The 26,459-nt window shown below is 37.3% G+C and overlaps 1 protein-coding gene across 6 annotated transcripts in view; it reads right to left on the bottom strand.

Moving 5' to 3' along the window:
- The window catches only part of rnf220a (ring finger protein 220a), a 560,193-nt gene that overhangs the window by 20,449 nt on the left and 513,285 nt on the right, over positions 1–26,459 (bottom strand). For 3 of the 6 annotated variants that reach the window (XM_069938838.1, XM_069938836.1, XM_069938837.1), the window contains exons 13-15: positions 19,660–19,768; positions 8,172–8,246; positions 6,990–7,070 (exon numbers count right to left, since the gene is read on the bottom strand). In XM_069938838.1, coding sequence (XP_069794939.1) covers positions 6,990–7,070; positions 8,172–8,246; positions 19,660–19,768 — 265 coding nt within the window. The remainder of the gene's footprint in view (positions 1–6,989; positions 7,071–8,171; positions 8,247–19,659; positions 19,769–26,459) is intronic. The other 3 variants (XM_069938841.1, XM_069938839.1, XM_069938840.1) reach the window with 1 other exon arrangement.

Genomic DNA, 26,459 nt, shown 5'->3' with positions numbered 1-26,459 from the left:
TTTGCAAAGAAAAAAAGAGAGAGAGAGAGAGAGAGAATTAATTCAGTTCGACAGTTCTGCAGTAACTTTTGGAGGCTGCAACATGGCAAGCTGGCAGGCTTGTTGAAAACCCCATTTTGAAGATGGGTTGAGTACTGAGTTCAGCCTCTTGAAAAACCATTGTAGTCCTTACAAGAGGAAATGGCTGGCTAGAGTGTTTCTCCTGAAATAAAGGAAATAAGAGGAACTCTGTGGTGACCTGGAAGAAGAGGTTATCATTTTGAAAACCCATGTTGGGGCAAATTTCCTCAGCAAGACAATGAAGTGACTGATTGGATTTAATCAGTTTGTGTGTGTCCAACGGGCAATAAATCTCTCTCTGAAACCAACAAGAATGTTCCTGAGCAGTAACCATTTACCTTTAAGCATCAGAGCCTGGTGAAAATTCATAAATGTTAAATTCTGTGCACAGTCTAAGAATTGCCTGATACCAGTGAACTTGGAGGAGTGAGAAGTGAGATTGGACTGTGAATCAAAGGATAGATCTTTTGAAAAGCAATTGGAATTTGGAAGCAGGAGTTTGAGTTGAAAAAACTAGAACAATATGAGGTAGAGGAGGCTGAAAAACAGAGAGAGGATGATGAACGACAAAAAAATTACTTGGAAAAAATTGAAAGAGATAGACTGTTTCAATTAGAGAAGTTAAAAATTGAGATGGAGGGAGATAAGAGAATTGAAGCTATAACTCCTGAGGAAGAGGTTTTTGGCGAGTAGAGAGGTAAATCTAGTTCATCCTTTTGATGAGAGAAATATAGATACATATTTTCAGCTTTTTGAAAAAGGTGCTGAGGATCAAGATGGCCAAAACTAAAGTGGCCTCTTATGCTCCAAAGTGGAATGAAGGAAAAAGCACAAATTTCATACTCGAGATTGACTATAGAGCAAGGGTCAAATTATGATACTGTTAAACAAGCAGTATTGAAAGCTTATGAGTTGGTTCTAAAAGCATAGAGACAAAAATTTAGGAGTTTGGTGAAAACATGGAACTAATCATACATGGATTTTGCTCTGGGAAAATCTATATCTTTTGCCTATTGGTGCACCTCAAAAGGAATAAGTAATGATTTCCACAGATTAAGCAAATTGATATTAATTGAGGAAATGAAAAGTATGTTCCAAATGAGATTGGTTACAAAAATTGTGGACTTTGGCTCAAGAGAATTTGAAATGGTTCAGGGTAAAATGAAAGTGAGGAATTTTAAGACAGGAAGTAAAGTGTTAATTTTGTTCCCATCACATGACAATCCTCTGAAAGCAAAATTTTCTGGACCATTCAAAGTGAGATCAAAACTGAATGAGGTTAACTATGTGATAAATACTCCAGATCATACGAATAAAACTCAGGTTTGTCACATAAATATGTTGCAATCTTATTATGAGGATAAAGGTAGTGGAGAACAGTCTGTATCAGAGGTGTTAGATGTTGACAGGGTTGAGGAAGTTATGGATCATCAGATTATGGAAACAGAATCTTGTTTCCTGTTTTTTGTCCCTCTACCTCATATTGTTCTAGTTTTTTCAACTCAAACTCCTGCTTCTATCACCCACTGTTTCTCCAAATTCCAATTGTTTTCAAAAGATCTATCCTTTGATTCACAGTCCAATCTCACTTCTCACTCCTCCAAGTTCACTGGTAACAGAAACAGAAACCAAGGTTCCTGTATGCTCATCTAACTCAACAATTTTGGAAAATCTGAATAAAAAGTTAGGCCATCTTAAATCACAAGAACAAAAGCAGTTGAAACAGTTGCTTTTGAAAGATGCAAATTTGTTCCCTGATGTGCCAAAAAGGACATCAGTGATTTGTCATGATGTGGATGTGGGAGAAGCAAGTCCCATAAAACAACATCCATATAGAATAAAAATTCAGAAGAATAAAATCATGGATCAGGAGGTGGAATACAAGTTGAAAAATGATATTATTAGACCTTCGAACTCAGACTGGAGTTCTCCTTGTGTTCTGGTACCTAAAACAGATGGAACTGTTAGGTTCTGTACAGATTACAGGATGGTTAATTCAGTAACTAAAACAGATGCTTATCCTATTCTGAGAATTGATAATTGTATTGATAAAATTTGGAAAGCTAAATTTCTTACTAAAGTGGATTTGTGACACCATCTGATTTGTACGAATATAATGTGCACTTTTTGGCATGAAAAATGCACCTGCAACATTCCAAAGGATGATAAATTCGGAAATCCAAGGTTTGACACATAGAGATGCTTATATTAATGGCTTGGTCACAAAAAGTGACACCTGGGAAGAACATCTTAGGGAAATGGAAAAATTGTTTGCAAGATTATCCAAAGCAAACATAACTGGCAATTTACCTAAAAGTGAATTTGGACAGGCTACTGTGATATACTTAGATCATGTCGTTGGTCATGGCAAAGTTGCAACTATTCAAGCTAAAGTGCATGCAATTTTTGAATTTCCTATTCCCAATTGCAAAAAAGCAGTGAGAAGGTTTTTAGGAATGGCAGGATATTATAGGAAATTTTGCAGAAATTGTCCAGATGTTGCTCTTCCTTTAACCAATCTTTTAAAGAAAGGGGAGAAATTTGTGTGGACAAAAGTTTGTCAGAGAGCTTTAGAAAATTTAAAGGAGATGCTATGCCATTACCCTGTTTCTAAATCTCCTGATTTCGACAGACCCTTTTCTTTAGCAGTGGATGCCAGTGAGGGGGCAGCAGGCGTAGTTTTGTTACAAAAACATGATGAAATTGACCATCCAGTTGCCTACTGTTCAAAAAAATTCAATGTACATCACAGGAACTATTCCACTATTGAAAAGAAACTGCTGTCTATAATACTTGCTCTGCAGAATTTTGATGTGTATCTGGGCACCACTCATGAACCAGTTGAGATATTTACTGATCACAATCCTCTGGTGTTTTTGAATAAAATGAAGAATAAAAACTGAAGATTGTTAAACTGGAGTTTAATATTACAAGAATATAATCTGCAAATTAATCATATCAAAGGTACAAATAATGTAAGTGTGGATTGTTTGTCAAGATGTTAAAATTGAACATGTAAAGAAATACAAACTCTCAAGATTGGGATATTTTGTTCTAACATGTTATATATTGTGTATTATCACTGTAGTGATTGTAAAATCAGTTTAGTTATAACAGAATTTTAACTTGAGAGTTAAAATTCCTTTGTAGGGGAGAGTGTTACATGGTATATTATATTAAATATATTAATATGTCTTTAGAAGAGATAGATTGTGGGAGTTTAGTATGTAGGTCACTTCACAGAACAAAAGGCATCTCATTTAAAATGCAAGAGCTATGCATAAGAAGAGATATTATGTCCACAGTGACAACATTAACTTTGAAGAATGCCTTTGGAGACTTCACAAGTAGGTGTTAATTGGACTGATGCTGTGGAGTAAATGGGCTATTGTCTTTAAAGCAACAGATGACCAGGCAGAAACTGATTCCTGTGCCAGCAATCTGTCTGGTTTGCTGTTCTAAAAGGTGTCATGTGGTTTTGCAAACAGAGAGAGAGAGAGAGCGCGAAAGCGAACGCAAATTTCAGCTCGACAGTTCTGCAGTGGCGTTTGGAGACTGCAACATGGCAAGCTGGCATGCTTGTTAAAAACCCCATTTTGAAGGTGGGTTGAGTTCTGAGTTCAGCCTGTTGAAAAACCCTTGTAGTCCTTACAAGAGAAAATGGCTGGCTAGAGTGTTTCTCCTGAAATAAAGGAAATAAGAGGAACTCTGTGATGACCTGGAAGAAAAGGTTATCATTTTGAAAATGCATGATGGATCAAGTGACTGATTGGAGGGAATCAGTTTGTGTGTATCCAAAGGGGAACAAATCTCTCTCTGAAACCAACAATGACCTTCCTGAGCGGTAACCATTTACCTTTCAAGCAGCAGACCTGGTGAAAATTCATACATATTAAATTCTGTGCACAGTAAAAGAAATGCCTGATTCCGGTGAACCTGGAGGAGTGAGAAGTGAGATTGGACTATGAATCTAAGGTCTTTCCTGAACATATACATATTAAATAAACATGCGCTTAGAATTAGAAGGGGGTTAAGTTAATAGTTAAAGTTTGATCCTGTTTTTATGTTTAAAGAAAATTAAAAGCCATTTGTCTTGGTGAATTTCTATTGCTGCTGGGTTTTGGGGTCCTCTGGACTCGTAACAGTTGTGTCATCTGCAAACTTGATGGTTCTGTTGGAGCTGGATCTGGAGTTGCAGATGTGGATCAGTGGAGTAAACAGGAGTGGGCTGAGCACACAGCCTTGAATACGCCAGTGTTCAGCGTCATGGTGCTCGATGTTCTGCCACCAGCCCAGATAGATTGTGGTTTTTTTGTTAACAAGTCCAGAATCCAGTTATAGAGAGGCATGTTGAGTCCCAGCGAGGACAGATTCTCCATCAACCTCTGGGGAACAACTGTATTAAACGCCAAGATGGTCGCTGATCAGCAGCCTGGCAATTGAGGCGTCGTTCTACAGGTGGGCAGGTCAGTATGGAATAACAAGACTATAGCACAAAGTGTGGAACAGTTTCTTCTCTATGCAAACTGAAATCAGTTCAGTTTCTCTGGGAGGTGCGCTTTGATGTGTTCCATCACCAGATGCTCAAAGTATTTCATAATGGTGGAGGTTAGTGCCACAGGGTGGTAGTAACAGTCTGTTACTGTCGTCCTCTCTTGAAACCCACAGGGATGATGGACTGCTGCAGTGAGTTGTTGAAGATGTCCGTAAAGACCTGCATCAGATGCCATATGCAGTGCTTCAGTACCCAACCTGGTATTTTGCCTGATCCCACTGTCTTGTGTGGGTTCACCTTGGATTAGGTTCTCCTCACCTCAGCTATTCAGGGGGCTGGTTCTTTAAAGTGATTTATGAGCCAAAGGCCAGACTCTGTGCTAGAGACCTGACCACTTTGATTTGCCCTTGATAGATCATTTCCCCCCCTCCACCCCCCCCCCCCAACAGTATCCAAAACAGTATACTGTTGAGGGGACTGTTCAGTTTTGAGTATATTAAGACATTGAATAAGTCACAGAGAGTGTTTTGATGAGTAGGTCACCTTTTTCACAGCTCTATCTGAAAATGCTTTGAAGGAATGTCTTTTATGCCCTCTATTTACTGGTGCTCCATGCTTACTGTCCAAAGACTAAATTCTACGATACAAACTTACACTTTGACCTCTCCTCCGTCAGTCTACCAAGGAATATAATTTAAAATTTGATAGGAGCAATCATCATCTAAAATATCTTTAAGGTAATTGCATTTAGCCCAAGGTGAAAAAAATGGCAGATAATTTTGGTTGAATCACAAATTATGGTCATATTTCAAAAAGGGTTAAAACTGCCTGATAAGTAAATGCATATTATTGATTTGGTTACAAATCTAGGTGTAATTATTTCAGTTCTGAAATAAAGCCTGCTATCTTGCTTCTCACAACACAAACATTGCCCAAACTCTTCAATGTGTTATTTGGTCTAAAGTATCTAAATTCAATCATAGGTAAGGCCATTAAAACACTGGGCTACTGGCTACTCTTCGCTCCTGGCCTTGCAGAACAAAAGCATGCAATAAGTGATAGTGAGATCTAAAACTTGAACAAAGAGTAGTGCCACTTTGAACTAGCTTATTTCACATGTTGCTACGCGATTCTCTTTGTCTACGTTAGATTGATTATAAACATTCAAAAAGGGACAGAAAAAGATTGAACTTTTAGTCTCCCAGGCTGAGATTGAGGCTATAAAACAACTGATGTTTTATTTAACATGACCAGATAAATGAATGTTGCGTTCATCGCAAAAGAGTGAATTTATCATAATTTACAAACATTATTACTATCTATAATATATCAGAATAATAAAGAGGTTTCCCCTAAGCAATCAACATAGATTAAATCTTGAAAATGAACATTTGCGAATTATGAGATGAATGCCTGTTAAAGAGTCAGGTTCTCTACTGGATAAACTTTAACCTTACAAGCCAGGTGCATCGTCCAAATCATTCTACCTCCAGATATCCAACAACCACTATACTGGGCTACTCATCATATCTGTCCACAAATTCCTCACTGCTTTGTCATTTATACTCTTTTTAATTTAACTGTATGTTCTCTACTAATAGGCATCAAGCGTGGAAACAGGTCATTCAACCCAACTGGCTCATGCCAGCCAAAATGTCTAACCCACACAAGAACTACTTGCCTGTGTTTGGTCCATATCCCTTTAAACCTATCAACATCCATCCTCCAACTTTCAGCACTTTCAATTAACATTTCTCGTCGTCTCACCACTGATGGCCAAGTCTTTATCCATTTATGCTCCAGCCACTGCAACTGATTAAAACCCACCTACGAGACTAAATTCTTTGGACATCCCTCCTAATATTTCATTTTTGATCCACTGTCCACTTCTGACCAATTACACCTCTGTGAAATGCTTTGGGATATTTTTCCAAACCTGCCATATGAATATTTTTGACCTAGCATTATTCTTTAAAACAAAAATAAATCGTTATTCCAAAAAGACCCGAGTTTGAATACCGCACTGTCTGTAAGGAGTACGTTCTCCCCATGTCCGTGCAGGCTTTTCTCCAGTTTTCTCCCACCGTTCAAAATGTACCGGGGTTGTAGGTTAATAGGGAGTAAATTTGGCGGCGTTGACTCGTGGGCCGAAATGCCTTGTTACTGTGCTATACATTTTGGAGCAATCTTATCTGTGTTCCTTTAATATAACTGTATAATGGTAACAATCACACCCTTGTGCAATAAATTCTATATTCAAATACATTCTCTTTTCATTCTGCAGTGTGAATATTAGATTAACTGTTACTGTGCTATATGTCTAATTTTAAAGAAATATAATTTGTTCCCCACATCAATGTGGACAAATAATGAAAAGATCACGAAGCATCATTTTTGTCAGATGTACACAATACCAAACAATCTAGTTCCACACCATTGCACTGTATAGAACAGCTGTAGTGCCACATTGTCCCAGTCTATAATTCCACTGTTGGTATCTCTGCTGCCAGGCAATCTGTAAGGGGAGGCAGAACTGTTGGAATTAATGTAAACAATATCTGACACTGAAGACACGTTAACTTACATAAGATCCAGCATTCAATCCTAAGTCCAAAGCATGACTTTCTAACTTTTACACTGACAATTAATATCTCCTGACAGCCAGAAGAATCAGTGATGTGTAATGCATTAATCACAGATTATAGTGTAAACTAAACCTTTTAGTTTCTAAAGTAATGGTGAAAAGCGAAGGTACATAAGAGTTATGTAACATTAATCAAATCTGGCAACTACAACTGAGACAACATAATGCAAGAGCATCGGTCATTGTCAATCTATCTCACCCATCCCACGCCTCCAACTTTGCAGGGATAGGATGAACAAAGCAGTATCAAGATATGAAAGATAATTAGATGTTAAAAAATATTAAATCAAAATCTAAAGGAGCATCTTAATTGCCGTAATGAACTTAACCTCAACCCTGGTGTGTTAGGCTCAGCGATAATTGTATGCCTTTTAGTTAATTAATTTTTCTTTATACCTCAAGTGCTCTTTAAAACTGCGTGAAAAGACCCCATTCTTCCAAATTTTTGCAGCACTAATTGTGGTTACAGCATTGATTGTTTTATATACAATCTATGCAACATAATCATTAAAATTCCCTTCAATTTTTTTTAAAGGTGTACTTTAAATACAACCATGTTAATGAGAAAAATCACTGAGTATTACATGCTCACATACACACAAACACAGTTGCCACACACTGCCCAGTTTCATAAAAAATAGCCAGCAGTAACAAGATTACATGCATTCACTTTGATTAAAGATGCAAGGGCCCAGCATTCCAACTTTATTGCTGTCTTCAGGGTATGGTTTAATGGTAACATTAGTAACAAGCCGCCACAGCAAGCAAATTTTAAAGGACGTTTTGAAACTGTTGATATAATAAATTGTGCATTGGAAAATGCTGGCTGTGAAACAGATGAGCATTTTCTTATTAATTGCTTCCTTCTGTAGTCCAAAGTTTGAACAGATTATAACACACTTCCCTGAAGGCACAAGGGCAGAATGACAGTAAAGGAAGAGGAAACTTGGTGAAATGGAAGGAGCGTCTTACCAATGTTCTGAGCCAGCATTCCTCACAATGGACATGCCAACACTGGATTGATGTGAGGGGCATTGAGTAAGAGTCCTGAGCAAAAGAAAAAAAGAAATTTACTAATTCTGAAGAACATTATAAGAAAAACTTAACAGAAACTATATATATGTTTCAGATTTCATCTTAATTCAGTTATAAATTGGTTACCTTTATGAGATTTGGAAGCATTAAATTTTGTGCTCAACCAACAAGTTTACCAAGGAATTTTAATGTTATAAATAGAGAGGGAGAGAAACGCATGTGAAACAATAACAGCCATTCATAAAGTGCTATGTTTCCTGCAATTCAATAACCTTCATTTCTATCCTTACTGGTGAGAATTGTAGAATTATAGCTTAAAAATGAGGAAGACATCATTTGGTCCATTGTTCTGGCTGGGAGCTTATTAGAGGAATCCAAGTTGAATCTCAGTAATTTGCATGATTTGCATTCTTCTTGGCTCCAATTATTAACCTTTAAAGTTGGTCATTGTCTTTGGCCCATCAATTCTCTGATAAAATATTGTACATCTTCAACAGCATTTCTTGTTTCTTGTTCTCATTTAACAACGGCCAATTAATGGTCTCTTCAACTGGGCAGCATGGTTAGCAGAGTGATTACCATAATGCTGTTGCAGCGCCAGCGACCGTGGTTCGAATTCAGCACTGTATGGAAGGAGCTTGCATGTTCTCCTCATGTCTGCGCGAGTTTCCTTCAAGTGATCTGGTTTCCTCCCATCGTTCAAGGGAATATAGAGCACAGTAACAGGCCCTTTCAGCCCACAAGCCCATGCCAATTACATCTAATTGACTTACAGCCCTGGTACTTTTGAAGGGTGAGAGGAAACCAGAGTACCCGGAGGAAATGCACGCGGACACGGAGAAGGTACAGATAGCGCCAGATTCGAACCTGGGTCACTGGCACTGCAATAGTATTGCACTAACCGCTACACTAACTGAGACTGTACACTTATGAGGAAGAAAGGACAAGTTGCAATTTCATTTTAATCATATGAATATTTTAAATATGTCAATTGTTTCAATCAACCTTTTATATTTTCTGAAATTATTTTAAATGTTTTTTAAAATGTCAGATTTGAACTAAACCCAAGTGTAAAGTGATGTCTCAGTATGTCCGACACCAGATAATATTCCCTAGTGGTCATCCTCCATTATTGTAATTGAGATAATTGACTACTAACTCTATGAGAGAGGATCAATCTAACCAGTACTGAAATGTCAGGGATTATAACATCTTGTCCTATAAATCAACCAATTCTGAAATTATTTTAAATAGTTTTTAAAAGTCAGATTCAAACAGAACCTAAAGTGTAAAGAGAAGTCTCAGTGTATGTCTGTAAATGAGCAAATTGTTTCCACAATAAATGTTACACAAAACAGTGGTAACTTTGAAAATGATGGACTCGACTTTGCTAATATTGTTGGATGTACTGACCGGGAAATCTGGAGTTGCTGTTGAAACTGAGGTTCCAGTCTACCATGCATGCGATGTCAAATCCAGGACTTCCAAGTTCATACAAAAACACATGGCATAGGGGAAGAAGAAAGTTATGTCCCAGATCCTGCCCCATCCAAGATGAACTAACTTCAACTGGGATTGTTCAGCAAAGGAAATATTTTATGGTGTTTCCATTAAAAAATGTAAATCAACTATTTATAAGATTTAAGATTCCTTTACTGTCATGTAATAGTACAGAAGATGTAATATTACACAAATTGCCTTCTGCTTGCCGTAGGGCAGACAAAGAATCACCATTAGTGTTGCCCGGTGCCCCTTACAATAAGAGAGAAAGAAAAGCAAAAGAGAGTCCTTTCGGAGTCACTGAGTGTTTGTAGATTTGTTTCCAGCACTCCCGCAGCCTCTGCAGCCGCACAGACTCCTGTTCAAATCATCGGCAACCCGAGCTCCAGATCCAAACCTCCGATACCGTCTCGAATCTCAGTTCCGATACCTGGTTCCCATGAGCCAATGTCCAGTAGCCTGTAACGACTTGTGTGGGTCTCTCAGCTGCTGAGCCCCTCGTTGATTCACTGTCATGGTCATCATCCTATAGGATCATCTCCTCTGCTTCTCCTTCTCAAAAGGGGGTGGGGTGAAGTCGTGTTCTCCCTGTTTTTGGAGCCCTGTGCTAGCCCGCTACTTTAATTATTTACTTCCATTTCATTTGTTTTTAAATGTCTGTGAATGCCAAAAATATTTAAAAACTTAAAACAAATTCAGTTTAAATTAATTACAGCTTGCTGTTGAGGTATTGGAGCAGGGCCTTCTTCCTGTGACACTCAAAGCTCTATTGCACTCGAGAGCAACACCACTGGACTTCTGATGCAGATGACATGGACAACAAGTCCTCCACATCTGGTGCATAAATTCTGAATGACAGTGCCATTTAACACACATTAATACAAGCCAATATTCAAATCATTATATGTCTTTATTTTATGCAACTGCTGACTGGCCTGGAATGCATTTCTGCTCCTTTTTCAGACTTTCTACTTTTCTTTTTATATTTGTAGTTTGCTGGGGCCCTGACAACAGCTCATATCCAACTGGGTAGTTTGCATAGGTGCATGGTTGAGTGAAAGTAGGCATACTCTCTTCAACATAATGTTAAAAGTGTACATGAGAAGTTTTAGGCAATGGCTGCATTTAATGAATTTTGTACACAACAATATTAAGAGATAATGAAGATTGATTTTGTAAAAGAGACTATGAATATTTCAAAAAGTTGGAAGGGAATTTTTCCAAATGATTTAAAATCATTGTGATATCTTGCAGAAGACACAGGAGACTGCAGATGCTAGAATCTGAAGCTCGACACAATCTGCTGGAGGAAGTCAGTGGGTCAAGCAGCATCAGTTGGAAAAAACAATGGTCAATATTGCAGGCTGTAACCCTTCATCTGCATTGCTACCTTGCAATTAATATAGGTTTCTAATTTTGTTGCCAAAAATCGATGCCCATAAATGTAACCACTCCAGCAATAATTCAACATCTTCCTAAGAAAGTAAAGAAAAACCACCTAGATAAACAAAGCTTAATATCTGTCTAGTTCTCTCTAGAATTGCTACAATGAGCATCAATGACACGTTATCCAAAATATCTATCATATGGCTTTGAAATATGGCATTGAAATATACACAAATATTAAGATATTTCTTCAATTTTCTTGCTACAAATATGTAAGAACAAAATGGCACTGCTAATTTTTTCCACAATATCGAAGACATAGGCTAAAGTCTTCACTTCATGAGATTTTTTTCCAATAATCATACAATTAGTTTTCTACCACAAGGTGGAGCTAAATACCAATTAGAAATAGTTTTATACAAGCTGACTCTTCAATTAATATCAGAGTCTATGGAAAGGATAGCATTATTTTACTATAATAAGACTAAGCAAAACATTTCCCATTGTCTAAAACGAGTGAACAAAAGTTTAAGGTGAGAGGGTGAAGGTTAAAAGGGGATATGATGGATGCATTTTTCACACGAGAGTATCTGTTAATTGGAATGAGCTTCCAGAGGAGATCAGGAACAATAATAACTTTTAAGAGGCATCTAGACAGATACCTGAAAAGACACCCATGGATACAAATTAATGCAGGCAAGTGGGATAAGCACAGAGAGGCACGATGGTGGGCCAAAGGATCCATGCTGTGCAATTTTATATGACCTTATGAGAGGCAGAATAAGTGCTTTTTATTATTATTATTATTAGAATTACAGCACAGTAAACAGGCCCTCCCAGACCATGAGCTGCGCCAATTAGAGTCATGTGACCAATTAACCTAGCCCCACATGTCTTTGGAAAATAGAAGGAAACTGGAGCACCAGGTGGAAAGCCACACAATCACAGGGTTGTGATTGTGAACGTACAAACTCCTCACAGACAGTGCCTGATTCAAACTCCGGTCACTGCTGCTGTAATAGTATTGTGCTAACTGTGTAATTTAACAGTTATCCCTCTAAATAAGTTTAATGAATCTTAAGAGCTTGTGAGCTTAAGAGCTTTTTCCTTTATTTGCCCCTGTGCCCCAAAGTTTAAAATTTGTAATCAAACAATTCACGCGATTAAAGAGCACATTCCAGATTTTATTCAAGGTTATTTATGTACATTTTGGTTTGACCATGTTGAATCTACAGCACTTTTTATTCAGTCCCCTAATTTCATGACAGCATAATATTTGGGAAGTAGCAATAGTATGTATATTAAAGTAGTCACGTTTCATACTTTGTTGCATATCTTTTGAATACGGTGATTCATTGACATTACCAGGTGCTGAGCATCTTCTCTAGAATGCTGTGCCAGACCTCTACTGTAGCCATCTTCAGCTCCTGTTTTGTTTTGGAGGCTTGCCTCCTTAAGTTTTCTCTTCAAAAAAATGGAAAGCATCAAGAATATTTTAGTTTTTAGCTTTGAAAAATTCCTTTGTTGCTTTAGCAGTATGTTTGGGATCATGGTCTTGCTGAAGGGTGAGTTTGGAGGAAGATAAGATGGTTCTATACACCTCAGAATTAATCTTGCTCCTGTCATCAGCCATTACATCAATGAAGATTAGTTCACTAGTAACTTTGACAGCCATACATGTCCGGGCCATATCACCTCATCTATGAAACATGATGGTGGGGGGGGTGTTATGCTTTGGATCTTGAGCAGTTCTTTTACTCTTTGCTCTTGCCATCACTCTGATACAGGTTAATCTTGGTCTCATTTGTCCACAAGACCTTTTTCCAGAATTCTGCAGGCTTTTTGGCAAACAGTAATATGACTATCCTGCTTCTGTGGCTAACTAGTGGTTTGCAGACAGCAGTCATTGCCACATCTGCCTCCTGAAGAATGTTTCTGATCTGTCCGATAGGCATTTGGGGATTTTTCTTCATTATGATGAAAATTCTTGTGGTCATCAGCAGTGGAGATCTTCCTTGGCCTTCCAGTCCCTTTGCGATTACTGAGCTCACCAGTACGCTCTTTCTTCTTAATAATATTCTGAACTGTTGATTTTGATAATCCTAAGATTTGGACAATGTCTTTTACACTTTTATCCTTGTTTTTCAGCCTCATAATGGCTATTTTGATTGGCACAGCCCTGGTCCTTGTGTTGAAAAATAGCAACTACAGACTCCAAAGTTGATCAAAGGCAAGCCTAGCTCTCTTATACCTGCACCAATGAAGCAATTAAACGTACCTGAGTACTCACAGATATATACCTGTGAAGCCAAATGTCCCAAACATTATGGTGCCCTGAAATGGGGGAACTACAGTATATATAAATGTGCTGTAATTTCTACATGTCAAACCAAAATGTATGCAAAGAACCTAAAATAAAATCTGGAATGTTCTTTAATCACATGTGAATTGCTTGATTACAAATTTAAAACTGTGGAGCACAGGGAAAAATGCTTTTGTCCCAAACTTTATGGAGGGCACCATATGTGGTGATTTATTTTAAAAATCCTAAAGTATTCTGAACAATTCCATTCCAATTCCAAAGTGACTTTGTAAAAGGCACTTTGCTCCACCCAATTATATTCCTGGCCTCACTGAACCAAATACAAAATAAAAAATAATATTTTCTATGAACTGTAATCTATGTTTGTTCTCATACCCAAATGCATTGGCCATCAGAACAGAATATCAGTCAATTCATTCATGAAACTGCTCATTTGTGATTTAAAGTTTTTTTTTTAAAAAAAACATCATTCTGCAATACTGGATTTCAGTACAATAACTTAATGGAGTAGATAGCAAATTAGAAAATTGAACTTAGGTGAGTTAGGTGACCTTTGGTCTCATTGGTAAAAATGATAAGTCAAACCAGTATGCATGTTTGGCATTAAACTCAAGATATTCCTAATGGATTAATGCAATGGGATGTGTGTCAAAACTCTTTTGTTTCCCAGTCCTTATTTTCATTAAAAACTCAGAAAATAAAATTTAATGACTAGGCCACATCAATAAACAATATTCGTTTTTCTATAATTTTACACTGTAATCAGTGTCTGTGTTCTTTTATCCATCGGAACGGGGGGAAATGACCAACCACCAGAAGGTTGCTATTACAGAATCCCAGTTTCATCTTGGAAAGTTTCATCTTTTTGATTGTGAAATTCGCAGATCTTTGGTTTTTAATACCATTAAGTCTATTGTGGCTTATATATATATTTTTCTTTGATTGAATCCAGCCTCCTTAGCACATGTCTGTACATGTCTATCATAAGATACCCACTTTCTGGCTTCCTCTCAAAAAAATTCAAGCTTCTCTCCATCCTCATGCAGATGGGAAAACTAAAGCTTCTCTGATCATGCTCTGTGTTTCTTTTCTTGATCTCCCTCCAAATACTTGTATGTGTTTTTGTGAAGTGGCAACCAGGTCTAAATATACTCTAACTTATGGTTAACCAAGATTGTTAATCTCATGCACAAATTCCAATGATTTGCACTTTAGCGCTTGGAGTGGTTCACCAGTCAACATTGAAGCAGATCAAGCTCATTTCTGCTCTGATCATTCAATACCATTCATCATATTCTAATTATCTTTATTCTGGAATCCACACAAAATAGATATTACTGTATTCTGATCTTTTCCCAATTGCAGAGAGTATCCAAATCATCATATAAGCACTTCTGATATGGTGCAGTACCTTCAATTCTCTTGGGAGTCCTGGTAGACAACACCTGGAATAATGGATTGACATGTAGTTTGGGACGGAGTGCTGCCTGGATTTACCACAATAATAATATCCTGACCTCATATTTGTCTAACAAGGTTGTATTTCCTGGAAGTTAGAAACCTTTCCAAAAATATGACAAGAGAAACTGATTGAGAGAACATATGATTAAGAGTGACAACTCAAAAGTTTAAACAAGCCTTTCATTAAAATACACCTAGATGTAAAGAATGTTAAAAAGATGGATCTCTTATTCCACAAACTGGGAAATCAAGTTCAGTCAATTATTAATATTAATGAAGAGGTGGATTGAGCTTCATTACCCTAAGGCATTAGGGGATGAGGTCCAAGATGGGCATGTGGTGTTAGGCATGTCAGCCATTCTCACAAAGAGCAACAAAAGAAGCTTCGGGGCAAAATTATGCCCTTTCCACATACTAAATTATTGGTGTGGAGAAATCTAGATTTCATTTTGATTGTGAATATACATTATACACATCTGATCAATATAAATCCAATTATCTGTGGGACACCATGCTATTCTAAATTCCATCATAATATCATCTGCAAGGATTGCATGCTTTCTGTTAAGTAAACTCAGATGGCATCTCACATTTTGCTTTGATTTTAGAGGCCATTTTGTTCAGTACTTTTGCCAAGATGCGCAATGGATAACACAGAGAACATAATCAGATGAGGAAAATATGCAATTGCACCGACAAAAGTGGAATAAAGTAACGTATTCAGTTAAACAACAGAGAAGAGCTGTTAGAGGAGAATTATGTAATTAATCCATATTAAATACCACAGAGAAATGGAAAAGGACAAGAAAGGTAACGAATCATGGGTGACCATTAATTGTCTTTGATTTGGGTCTTTCTTTTGCTTTCTACATTTTTACGCCATTTTGTTTCTATAAACTACTTTGGAACATGGCCTAATTCATTCGTTTGCTGACTCTCTTTCTTTAGATTTTGTATTTGATTATTGTTATCTTGTGGGTTCAAACATTATAGCTTTAAAAATGCTACTCTTCTAAGAAAATATTTTTGCACTATATCCCAATTAACCTCAGATTTTTTTTTAATCCCTTTGAAATATGTTTAAAAGCAACCCTGACATTTTCTGCGGCTTGCTGCCAAATAATGTTGTGATTATTAGTTCCCAAAGGTTTCACTGGCCGTTTACACTCTGCAGGCGAATGATTACCCTATATTGTCCCGGTGAAATTCTTGGCAATTCAGGACCTCCCAGGCCTTTCACACCACAGTCCAAATTCCTGGGAATTTGCTTCCTCAGCAATTTAGGGAGCCCTTCCCCCAACCGATGGCACATTACACACTCACAGGAGTAAGAGTATGTTACTCATTGCTCGACCGCTAGCTCCTTCACACCCACCCCACCCCGGCCGCCAGCCCGCACTCCGACAACCCCCGGCGTTTCGGCATGTTGCACAGTGGCACAATGTGGGATGAATGGTCGACGTCGTTTCCAATAATCCCTCACGCAGCTGGAATGGTTTTGTGAAATCCAGCAGCGTGAAGGATTTTGGTTAATGACGACGGTCATTCATCCTGCATTGTGCTGCTATTGTGATGGGCCAAAGGTGCCTGCTGTTTCAGGAGATAGGGACGTTTTAATCGTCTACGTGACATAGTACGCAAATGCTGACTTCACGAGACTTCCCCTGCTTGGCCATTTGTCTTTTCACATCGCAGGGAGAGGGTGGTCCGGGAAATTTTTCATGGGCTGCGGTCCTACCTACGAGGTAGGGCCGCAGACCATTTAAAATTCCCAAGCCGACCTTTACATACTGCAGGTTCACAGGAGGGTGCCTTGGAAAATTTCTCGAGAATCTTTATTTTACTCCGCAGTGTGAAAAGGCCTGTTTAGTTGTTTGGACAAATTTGACTTCATTGCATATTGATCATAATGGTTTGTGCAACATTTTGGAAAATATTTGCTATATTTTTGACCATGACTACGTTGCAAATTCAATGACATTTGATTCCATCTCATCTACTTTTGAGTCTTCAGAATTAAAAGTGAAATAAACATTATTCAAACAATATTTCCGCACAAAGATCATAAAGTTACATAGCGTTGAGGTTAGTTTCTGTTTTTCTAGCTCCCATATAGAAATATATGACCTCTTTCATTGCAGTATCCATCTCCAGGATAACAAGATTTTGCCTCCATTATCCAATGTAGAAACCTATTTCTGTTATTGATACCACTTTTAATGACGAAGCATGCCTTGGCATCAGTCCTGAACTTTCCTATTACCCGTTTATGTATGGCTGCATTGTCTAGTAATTGAGATTTAATTTGTAATGAGGTTTCACTTTCCTATTTCTCTTAGTTCTTTATACACTTCCATATGGACTCCTTCTATTCACCTCCATTAGGCTCAAAATTCCTTTATTATCATGTCATTGTACAGAATGTGTACACAAAATTGCCTTCTGCCTGTCCTAAGGCAGACAACGAGTCTCCATTAGTATTGCCCGGCGCCCCTTACAGTTAGAGAGAAAGAGAAGCAAAAGAAAGTCCCTTCAGAGTCATTGAGTGTCCGTGAATTCAAAATTTTGAAGCTTCTCCTTACATTGCTGCAATCCTTGGTAATTAAAAGAGACTACAATATTCAAAATCTTCAGTTCAGCCTCATTAGAACACTATTCAATTTCAAAATGACAGATTTTAGACAGCAAAGTTCAATAGTTTGTTCATTTTTTTGATGCAGAAATATAGAAGAAGAAGAAGAAGAATCTGGAGGGACTCAGTGGGAAAGGCAGCACCCATGGAAAGGTGAGGGGCTAATTCTCTTATATAACACAGGCTGGTTTTCCATATGAGCATCAATAAACGTGAAATGAAGGAATGCCGAATTTGCAAATATTTGGAACAGTAGCTATACAATGAAAATTGGTTTAACAAAGAAACAAGTTACTGTACAACATCAATATACAAGATCAGAAGCAGATTTAACATTCACATTTACAATTGAAAATTGGACAACTTACTCATGACACACACACTGGGCACAACAAAAAATATGGTGCTTGTTACTTCAAAGCTATCAAATAGCTGCTCTAGCAATGAATATTTAATTTTACAAGTGTAAAGTCTTATGCCTTCAGATGTTAACACGAGTTGTTTTTAAATACATTTTTTTTCCAATCCACCTTATTTTTTTTCCTATCTCAAGCTTTTGTATTCTGACAGAACATGATTTTGAAGCGGAAAGACTGCATATTAGTGTGAATCAATGATTGTTGGATCTTTTCAAACTGCAAAACTGCTCATAGGTACACTTTTACCAAGTAGAAGCTACTAGACGTGTGCATCTCCACCTTGTATGGTGATGAATTCCAAAGTGTGGGGGGTCTGAGATGGAGTGGCTAGTCTGGGAGAATGTTGGGCTCTGAGGGGGATGGGAAGGGTCGATAAGTGGGGAGGAATGAGTTTCAGTTTCTTAACGATGAAATTGGATGCTTATGCTCTGCAGGAAATAGAGGTAATTCTTTTTTAATATATTTTATACATACCCTCTCAGGTGACTGACAAGGAAACCTTCATTGATGTTGTTCAGTTGTGTCCTTATTTGGAGTCAGCAGGTTATGAAATCATAACCCATGTCACCAATACAGGAAACAGGAAACTGCAAAATGTCTCCAAGGATTTACTTGGCAATCACCTGGAAGGACCAAATCAGGTAGGGTTGGTCATGTGCTCTTCCCCTTGTGCCATGATGGACAAGGGATTCAGCGTTTGCTCTTGGCCCAACCTGTTGAACTGTAGTTACGTCGTGGGGAATTATTCAACAAGACGATCTTACCCTATGAGGTCTACAGCGAAGTGTTAAGTTCAATGTGTGGCAAGCACTGCTCATTTGTTGGTGATTCACTTCAATAAATATGTCACATTGTAAGTGGAATGCTGCACTCGTTTTGATATTATACAATTGAACGAGTCAAGCTGAACATCACAGTGGAAAATACTTAGTGACAGAACAGAGATAACGCAGAAATACCTGGGACAATGAAAAGAACAATCAAATCATGCCAAATCCACATGTAAAATACAGAATTTCTCACCATTCATCGACAGAAACAGCAGGTTCCAAGCGAAAAAATCCATTGATGTGGTAATGGATTACTGGTGCTGTGACAGCAGTTATTATAGCCCACATGCAATTTTTTTTTTTTTTTGAACTAGCAATTACGAAAGCTTTCCAACAAAATTGAAAATACAACTTGCTAGGCATCTAAATTTCAGTAAAGTCCTGCAAGCAAATTACCAGCCTCATTCATGCATGTGAGCACTGGAAGCTGACCGTCAAAACAGAAATAAATCTAAATTCATTTCCTGGGTGTCATCCAGGTGGAAGATGTCATGGTTAAAAGTCAACAAATTAAATAATTCTATGTTTGGAACAAAAATGAAAATGCAGTAATTAAAAACCACTAGATGTTAAAGGATACTAACTTATCAGGACAAAGTATTAGAGTTCTTCCATTCAATAATTCACTTACTATAAGTTACCACTCTCAGCTTTGCAGTTACTAAATTTTCACCATTTTTAAGACCGAAACAGTGGTACCGCAATTAGAGAATGGAATCATCAAAATATGGAGCAGAAGGATATTCATTGCCTTTGACCTCAATTTACAATGTTCCTTTCAAGAATATCTATAAAGAAAGATCATTAGGGAAGTCATGCTTGTAAACAGATGACAAGACCTGTGCAAAGGAACCACAAAATGAAAATCGCCTACCATACAAATAAGACACTTATATCTATCCCCACGGGACAGTTGTCGCTCCAATTCACGGATGCGGGCTTTCAGTGCTTCAATTGTCGTTACAGTTGCATCTTCAGATATTCTGTCAAAACAAGACAAACATATCAAATTGGAATTAAAATCTGCTATTTTATTGCACATTTTACAACCTTTTTAAAACAGAAACAGGTAACATGAGAATTCAAAGCTAGCAACTTAGCATCACACATTTTCAAACCAAGGCAAAGTTCTGAATACATATGTAGCTTGTGTCTTTCTCTACTTGAACCATCAATGTCAGACCTGATCTCATTTGTTTGCTAATTTGAAATAAACACAGCAACAATTTCAATACAATGGTCAGATAAAAATGAGAAATATGATTACAAAAAAAACTAAGATCGATGGTTATATTAAGGGTTGGCAAGAAAAGAAAAAAAGCTTTAACGCAGCACAACTTCCCTTTCATAAATTGATTTATGTGCATATTTGAAAAGTACACTGGAGTTTTAAAGTTCCTCGAGAAAGCACCCAAGTTTCAATGCTCTGTTACAAAGTGACAGATTTTTAGACTTCCACTTCTTGTTAATGAATAGCAATATACCAATGAGAAAGTTTTAAATGGAGAATCAAATTAAGAATAATTATATTGTCATGCTAGCCAGACATGTATAGATTGGAGGAAACAATTTTAAAAGAAACCTCATAAGAGCCTGGATGCACTCAGCCAAATCTATTTCATTTTCTGTCAAATAAAATACAAATTGGCACGATACAGAAATACATCTAACTCGGAGTTGAGGCAATTACGTTAGTTGGAATGGAGCTAATATAAAGGGACAGGTAGTTACATGAACACATGAGAAAACAATGCTTCCCCTGGAAAGATTACGTGTGGTCATTACAAAATGCTGCCACATGCCTACAAATTTGCCAGTGACACCACAGTTGTCATAGAATCACAGATGGCAACAAGAAATGTTCAGGAGTGAGACAGATCAGCTAGTTGAGTGATGTCAAAACAACAACCTTGCACTCAACATTAGCAAAACTAAGGAACTGATTGTGGACTTCAGGAAGGGGAAATGAGGAGAACAGCTGAAAGAGTAAGGAACTTCAAATTCCTTGGTGTCAACATCTCTGAAGATCTATCCTGGGGCCATCATGTCGATGCAGTTATAAAGAAGACTTGCCAGTGCCTATATTTCATTAGGAGCTTAAGGAGATTTGGTTTGTCACGAAAGACTCTTGAACATTTCTACAGGTGGAGAGCATTCTACTTGCATCACTCTATGGATGGAGGTGCCAATGCACAAGAAAGGAAAAGGTTACAGAGACCAGTGTCATCATGGGCATTGTCTTCACTCCATTAAAGACGTCTTTAAGAGGTGGTGTCTCAAAAAAAAATCAGCCTCTACCATCAAGAACATTCACCACCCTTTTCTCACTGCTACCATCAGGAAGGCGGTACAGGAGCCTGTGGATGCACACTGTTAGGTCTGCTTTGTTCATGAATGAGTGAGACAAACACCAGGCTGAGTCGAAATCAGGGTTCTTTGTTCTTTATTACCGGATTGTAACACTTGCGACTAACAAAGTTAGTCGGAGAATGCATTCTGCCGTTATCAGCAAAATGGTGATTTTTTATACCCTTGGATACATGCTTAGAACATCATCATATCATTACTTGTCCAATGACTAAAACTGTTGCTATCCTTTCCCTGCTAGCTTCCTGCCTCTCAATCCATCAATGTCTCTCTTATCTTGTAAGTACAAGGATGCATTTACATCTTGTTACAGCCCTGTACATTCCCATCTCATGATGTTTTACCTAACAGGAGTACAAGGACACCTCCCCTTCTTGTTACTGCCCTGTACAGGGTAACTCCCTACACATTCCCATCTCATGATGTTTTACCTTACAACACCCAATATTACAAGAACAGTTTCTTTCCCTCCACCATCAGATTTTGAAACGGTAGATGAACCTTTTGACATTACCTCACCTTTTTCTCTTTTTGCATTATATATTTTTAAATACTGTATTACAGAACTGTAATTAACAATGCCACTGCTGCAAAACAATGTTCCGAGAGAACATTCATGACAATAACCCCGATTCTGATTCATCGGGTAAACAAACCATTTAACTACAATACTTGAAAGAAAATGCCTCAATTCATAAAGAGAAAGCAATTGATATGACCATCATGTATGGAAATAGTCCAAACATTGGCCACTGCCCATGTTAAGATATAGGAGCAGAAGTAGGTCATTCAGCCCACCAATTCTGCTTTGCCATTTCATCCATTTTCATACTCAGCCTCACTCCCCTGCCTTCTCCCCATAACCTTTAATATTCTGACTATTCAGAGACTTATCAATCTCAACCTTAAATACACCCAATGGCCTGGCCTTCACAACCACCTATGGTGGAAAGTTCCAGATCGCTCTCTGATTATAGAAATTCTTCTGCATCTCTCTTTTAAATGGGCTCCCTTCAAACCTGAAGTTGTATTCTTTTGTTCTTGACTTCCCTATCATGGGAAACAACTTTGCCATAGCTACTGTCCAGACATTTCAAAATGCTTCTGAACTCCAAGGAATACAATCCAAGAGATGTCAAATGTTCCTCATATGCTAATCCCTTCATTTCAGGAATCATTCTTGTAAATCTTTTCTGAACCTGTTCCAATGCCAACACATCCTTTCTTAAATAAGGAGCCCAAAACTGTACCCAGTACTCCCAAGTAAGGTACACCTTATTCCATGTGAGGACTTATCAGCGCCTTTCAAGCCTCAACATCACATCACTGCTCTTAAATCCTATTAGTCTCGATATGAACGCTATACACAATATATTTTAATACATCTCCAAATAGCATGCAACAGTAATCTTTATGTATAAATAGTATATGCTCCTAGTTACAAATCTGCCAGAAGTACAGGTCAAATGTTGGAGTAATTTATTATTTTTTGTCATGTGACATTCTTTGGATTAGTTACCTCTGGATTACAAATAAAAGTGCACATCGAATACACACACCTTGTAAAATGAACACTTTACGTATGTATTCCCCAAATTGACAACATGATTATCTCAAATTATGCTTTTAGTTTTTGTTTATGAAGGGCATTAGAAAAACAAAAGAATGAAATTTCCCAGGGCAAGAAATATGATCAAAAGTGGAAAGGTGGAGGAAGCATACATATAAAATATCAACTCTTAGCATATTTCATGTCACTAATGTGACATGTTTTATTTCAGCAGCCAATTAACAGCCAGAATCTGTGTTCAATGGCAGGCCAACAAATGAAATTAGAAGGCACATCCTCCTTAGTTCCAAATACAATCTCTAAAGAATGCAGAAGATCTATTTCAGATCTCAGCTGCCAGCATGGAAGATCACATCTAAGATGAGATTGCTCAATATGTATTCCTGTTGCTTATTCTTGAGTGATGATAAAACAGTCAATATTAAATTATAACCACACTCAAGCTTGGGTTAGGTGTTATAATGAATATATGAGTGAACATATTTATGAAAAGTGTAACAAAATGTAGATAACACTGGACAACAATTTTTTTCAAACTGTCTGCTTTCTGAAAAAAAATTGGGGATTATGATTGACAACTTCAAGCTGAACACAAGATAATTTCATTTGCTGTATGATGTATGAAGTTGGAGAAACATTAAATTAACTTTATTGAATTTAGCATGTTTAATTGCATAACCATGTTTTAGTTCAACTGACCTAAAATGTTTTGCCACTGTTTTCGTATACAGCATCTCTGCCTGAGTCACCAATTTTACAATCGAAGTAGAGATCATAGGCTTTCTTAATAAGTGCAGTCATGCTGCTTATCTGAGCCTTAAGTGTATACTCGCCACAAATGTAACAAAATGTAGCGCAGGTGTTGCGACACTGATATTTCTGCTGTATTGAATCTTCCTGAAGACAAATGCTATTGTTAAGTACGCTCACTGTGCTATTGCCTGAAGAACACACGCATCAACATGTATTCAATCTATATCAATGTAATGAACAGCATCTGTATATGTGAGTTGTTTTTATAGCCTGTCTGTATCTTTCCTGACTAAGCACGCCCAAGCCTAAGATAACATATGCATAGCACCTGCATTGCGTGCGTGCTCAGTCTATGCTTTGTGGGCAATTTACTAGTAGACTTAAAATATGTCAAGAAATCATAAAAATAGCTTATATCTAAAAAATGGTACGTGATAGAAAAATATTAATCTGATTTTCGTGATCAGCAACCCAAAATCCATAAAATAACGCCCAAAAGTGTTCAGGAAGAAAAATCTTTGCTGTCTGTTTATTGTGTCACAAGGAAAAGATTTTCTGCATATTAGTTTCCCAGTTAATGGCGGCAACCAACATCAGGTTCTGATGTTCAGATTGTTCTGTTCCCTCTGTTTCTCTTGTGGTCTACTTTATAGCTTTTCTAATTTCCCTGAGGTTGTGCCTTTGCAAGATAACCCTAATCCTAATTAAACAGCATCCATAAAACTTGTTCCGAGTGAACAAGATTGTATCAAGAACTTGAAGTATGGGTTCTGACTCCAGTACCTGCAGAAAACAACTAAAACATCCCCTTGGGAAGCCCCAAAAGTGCCTTGCCAGGATGGGATTTCAAGGCATATCTGCTGGCAACATATTATGAAACCCAAAACATGAAACTCCTTACATATATATAAAAAAACAAATACTCTCTGCAGAAGTGCTCTTTTGAAATTGCATTTAATGATAAATTCTGGTCAGTTTAGACATAATCTTAAAAGAGATGAACAGGAGACAACAGATGCTGGAATCTATTGGAGAAAGAGCAGTCTGAGAAGCATCAGTGAGAGACAAATAATTGTCAATGTTCAGGCTGGAATCCTTCAATTATTTTTCTCTCAATGATGCTGCTTGATCTACTGAGTTGCTTTAGCAGATTGCTTATTGCTCCAGAACTATTTAAGTACAGGTTGACTATCCTTTCCCTACAGGATTTGCAAAAGTCAAGGTTTATTTTAAGGTCACATAATAAAACACGAAAAATGTAACATACATAATATTCTTCAACTTTTGCCTGCCATAAGGCAGACTGAGTCACTATTAGAATTGTCCTGTGCTCCTTTCAGTAGAAGAGAAAGAGAAGTAAAAGAGAGTTCCTTCAGAGTCACTGTGTGTCCGTGGATTCATTGGAACGGATTCTCTGATCATTTTGATTGTTGTCCTTTCTTCTTAAGCAATCGGTGGGTCAATTAATATCATGCCTGAATATGTTGGAAGCTTTATTTTTATGTTTTTAAGTTTCACTGATCCCACTTTGATGTTTTGCATGAATTTTGTTTTTTCTTATCCATGATAGATCATGGAAAATAATTGTTTTAATAGGTTAAAATAAAAAGTTCCCCCCAAAAATTCACTGAACAATTTACAGGATATTTTTTGTCACTTTTCACTGCAGTGAAGTTATTTTTGGAAACTTTTTTTGTCCAATAATGAAAAATGATTATTAAAATTAACCATCAACTTTCTCACTAATTTTCTTCAAGACAGAAAGTTACCTTTGCATTTTCTGCTTCCGTGCACCTCCTAACTAATGATTACATTGTTCACCTCTGAAGTGGTCTAATAAGCCACTCAGTTCTATCAAGTAGCTGTCCATTGTCTCAAATAATTCTCCAAAAAATTGTTCAGAACAACCATGAATATACCCGCAAAACAACACCATCCGATCTAGAAAAATAGGCACAATTTTAAAAATCACCAGAGAGCAGGTTCTGACTCAACTATCTGAAAGAAGGAATAGAGTTGTACATCCAAGTTTACAGATGGTAGTTTAAACAAGTTACATGGCTAAGAGTAGGAAATTACAATGGAATAAAGAATGAGTAGTCCAATTATTGGAAGACACCAATTTGTGTGGGGGAATGAGAGGTCAAGAAGAATAATCACAACATTCCTTTTGTCTCGGAAGCATAAGGAAGCAAAGAGATTTAAATTTAAAATATAATCAATGAAGCAAATGAAATCCTGATTTTTACCGCTATGAGTCTGGTTTACAAAAATAAGGAAGTGGCAATTCAACTCATTGGAGTATTAGTCAATCCCTTTTAGAGGGCTGGAATCAGGTTTGGATAGTGAAACTTAGAGGACAATACCAAGGGATCATGCAGGTGAAGCTGAATTCAAACCACAAGCACATATTGCATACAAATACATACCTTCTATTCTCCAAATTGAGATCTAATCTAATAAAGACATAATAATAATTTGATTTGTAAGGGTCAATGGACAAAAACTGTATCATCACATGGGTGAATCTAAAACAAGGTGACACAATCCTAAAGAGCTAAAACCAACTAGTAGTTTCACCGAAAACAATTGACTTTGGGTGCTGTGTTAATTGAAAATTTGAATGCTGGGGTTGTTTTTTTTAAAAAGGGACAGGAAGAAAATGCAGAAGTATAGGTCAGCCATTGCTTGACTAATGGACAGAACATGCTTGAAGGATTGAATTGGCTAATCCTATTCTCATAAATGAACATACCAACATTTTCCTCTGCATTCCAAGTCATTCATAAAAAGAATACCAACACATTTGTAGACTCATAGGTGAACTATACATCTATTGATAGAATTCTTGATTTGTTAAAGATGGCAAGTTATGTTGTGGAAAAAAAAGTTCTGTTTGAATTAAAAAAAAGCGTTGGAATGATTTTGAAAATGTAATTTTCTCAATATAACCATTATATTCCAGGCAGAAAAGTATGCTGAGG

Source organism: Narcine bancroftii, chromosome 5, assembly GCF_036971445.1.
Source record: "Narcine bancroftii isolate sNarBan1 chromosome 5, sNarBan1.hap1, whole genome shotgun sequence".
Lineage (NCBI taxonomy): Eukaryota > Metazoa > Chordata > Chondrichthyes > Torpediniformes > Narcinidae > Narcine > Narcine bancroftii.
The sequence above is the reverse complement of the archived record's forward strand: the minus strand, read 5'-3'. Positions and strand labels throughout refer to the sequence as shown.